Source organism: Rhinolophus hipposideros, assembly GCF_964194185.1.
Source record: "Rhinolophus hipposideros genome assembly, chromosome: 21".
Taxonomy (NCBI): Eukaryota; Metazoa; Chordata; class Mammalia; order Chiroptera; family Rhinolophidae; genus Rhinolophus; species Rhinolophus hipposideros.
Window position 1 is genome coordinate 47116260 of NC_138067.1, and position 2959 is coordinate 47119218.

Genomic DNA, 2959 nt, shown 5'->3' on the forward strand with positions numbered 1-2959 from the left:
GGAGCTCCCTGTGATGTGTCTCAGCTTCCTCCTTCTTCAGGTGAGCTGTCTGACAGTGACCCTGTCTCCCAGTGACTCTGTCCCCCTGCGCTCAGATTATCTGCAGTTCCCTTCTCCTTTGCCCTCAAACCTCACCAGGAAAAGTCCTTGGGGGCCTATTGCAGGTTCTGTGAAGGAAAGAGGTATCTTGGTACAATTAGAAAAGCTGAGGAAATAGGAAAGGACCAAGAGATAATGGCTGCAAACTCATGACCGTAGTACCACGAGCCTCAGTCTTCCATCTGGGGGTGGTGGAGGAGATTCCTAAAGTCCTTCCTGTCTTGACAGTAAATGTGGGCAGGTGGGATCATGGCAAGAACCCACACATTGGCATCAGAAAGGCTTGGCTTTGAGTCCCCAGTCCCAACAACTTTGCCATGTGGCCCCAAGCAAGTCACTTTTTAACTCTTAGTGTCAGTTTCTTCACCTGTGTCAGATGTGTAAGGGTCCTCCCCATAATCCATGAAAGTAGCTATCATTACTGAACACAGACAGTTTATCAGTCTGTGTCAAGGCACATAACCATTAGGGTGATTTTGATGATCATGGTAATAATAGTAACAAAAGCTCACAGTCTTGAATGAATGCTAACTGTATGTCACCCACTTTACTCCACACATCACACATACAAACTAGTTTCTCACCAAAACCCTGTGAAGTAGGTCCTAGCACGATCCTCATTCTACAGATGACAAAACAGAGGCACGTGGGTGACTTTCCCTAAATTACATAGTTAACAAGGTGCAGAGCTATGATCAGACCCCAGGCTGCCTGGCTCTAGACCTTTCCCTCCTATGGGAGGCAGAATATAATAATCTCTGACCACGAATCTTCCAAAGATTCCTATGAAGCAGACACCATTATTATTGCCATTTTGCAGGAAAGAAAAGTGAGCCTCAGAAAGGCAAAATGATGTTCCCAAGGGCACAGCTCTAGCAAGAGGCACATCTAGGTTTGCAACCAGTTTGCTGTGACCCCATCTGTTACGTTTTGGAGCCACCCAACGGTTGGCATCCTGAACCTGGTCAGGTAAGAGACGTTCTGCAGTAAATAGGGGAGAACTAATGTTATAGGACACCCTGGGCTGTTCCAGTGCTTGTGATACTGAGTGTAGAGCCAACACCATGAGCTCCCGAATTCTGTCCCCATTTGAGATCCACGGATTGTGAGGGGAGTCTGGGCTGATGCCAACTACTGTCATCCACTAGTATTTTTCCAATTTACTCTCCTGCTCTGACTGAATATCTTTTATTAGATTGCTGCATGGAGACTACATAGGAAAACCAAAGGTGGGGGGCTCAGCCAATGCAAAATTGCCAACTGGGATAGGGGAAAATGATGTTGCCCCCCCCAGGATCTGACCATGGTGCTGAAATTCGATTCAAACAGCAAAAGACCCCATCAGAACCACGGACAGCGACAGCCGACACTGCCCCGACCCCCACCCCCCGGGGTTGGGTCCTGATGGGTGAATTAGGGAGAATGTCTAGATACAGGTCCAGAGGTGTTGGGGACACCCAGAGAAGGAGCCACAGTTTTCAGGAGTCAGGGAGGTTCAGCACATAGATGAGGGTCAGCTTGACCACAGAATGCTGTCACCTGGAAAAGACAGTTTTCCCCCCACTTTACACTGGGGCAGGCAGAGAGGAAGCACAAATGGAAGCACCCTGGACTTGGATTAGTCATAATGTTGTCTTCTCTGCATATGTTATGAATACACATTATGAGTGCAATGAGAATGCCCTTATAAAACTTCAGGGCAGTGCTGCCTGCTTTACAAACATTACATCATTACATTTCTTTCTCTTATTGCAGTAAAGTTCACATAACATAACATTAACCATTTAAGAGTGTATACCCGAATCAACAATGTTGTAAAGATTTTGTAGGGTATCCGACGGACACTTGTCTCATTAGGGAGACCACTTCATGGATGATGTAGATGCCTGATCACTGCACTGTACAGCTGAAGCTGAAGTTGAACAATAGTGAATGTCAACTATAATTGTGTATATATACATATATATGTATATGTATATATATATTTATTTATTTACAAGAAACGGAGTACAGCATTAGGAATAGAGACAGTGGAAATGTAATGACTCTGTGTGATGTCAGAGGGATAGTGGATGGGGGGAGGGGGGTTGTCACTGTGTGAGGGATATAAATGATAAATGTCTAACTATTACATTGTTTTGTGCACCTGAAACTAATAAAAAAGTTGAAAATAAATAAATAATAAATAAATAAAAGTGCATACCCGTAATTCAGTGGCATTGGGTACATTCACAATCTTGTGCAACAATTACATATATATATATAAATAATATATATGTATATATATATATATATATATATATATATATATATATATATATATATATATATATATATAATTATGGAGGCTGGCAAGTTCGAAATCTGAAGGATAGGCTGGCAGTCTGGAGACCTAGAAGAGCTGATGTTGCAGTTCAAATTCAAAGGCAGTCTGCTGGCAGAATTCCTTCTTGCTCAGAGGTCAGTCTTTTGTTCTTTTGAGTCCATCAGCTGATTGGATGATGCCCACCAACATTATGGAGGGCAATTTGCTTTACTCAAAGTCTACCAATTTAAATGTTAATATCATCCACAAACACCATTACAAAAACATCTAGAATAATGTTTGACCACAGAGCTGACCCTGGCCCAGCCAAGTTGACACAAAGTTAACCATCACAAGTCCACCCTTTGTTAACTTGGCACCCATTACATCTCCTTAAATCACACTTAATCTCCAGATATACCATATGATCTCACTTATATATGGAATCTAAAGAAAAGACTATGCGAATGAACTAATCAGAGACAGTTTTGGGGACGCGGAGAAAAAACCGAGAGTGGTTAGATGGGTGTGTGGGAGGGGGTTGGGGATAGGGGA

At 43.0% G+C, this 2959-nt stretch overlaps 1 protein-coding gene across 1 annotated transcript in view; it reads left to right on the forward strand.

Moving 5' to 3' along the window:
* The window catches only part of LOC308489936 (leukocyte receptor cluster member 8-like), a gene marked incomplete at its 3' end in the record, with an annotated part of 2481 nt that extends 977 nt beyond the window's left edge, over nt 1–1504 (forward strand). Inside the window, exon 3 of the mRNA XM_081031551.1 lies at nt 1394–1504. Within this exon, the coding sequence (XP_080887677.1) occupies nt 1394–1504 (111 nt within the window). The remainder of the gene's footprint in view (nt 1–1393) is intronic.
* Nucleotides 1505–2959: the final 1455 nt, after the last annotated feature.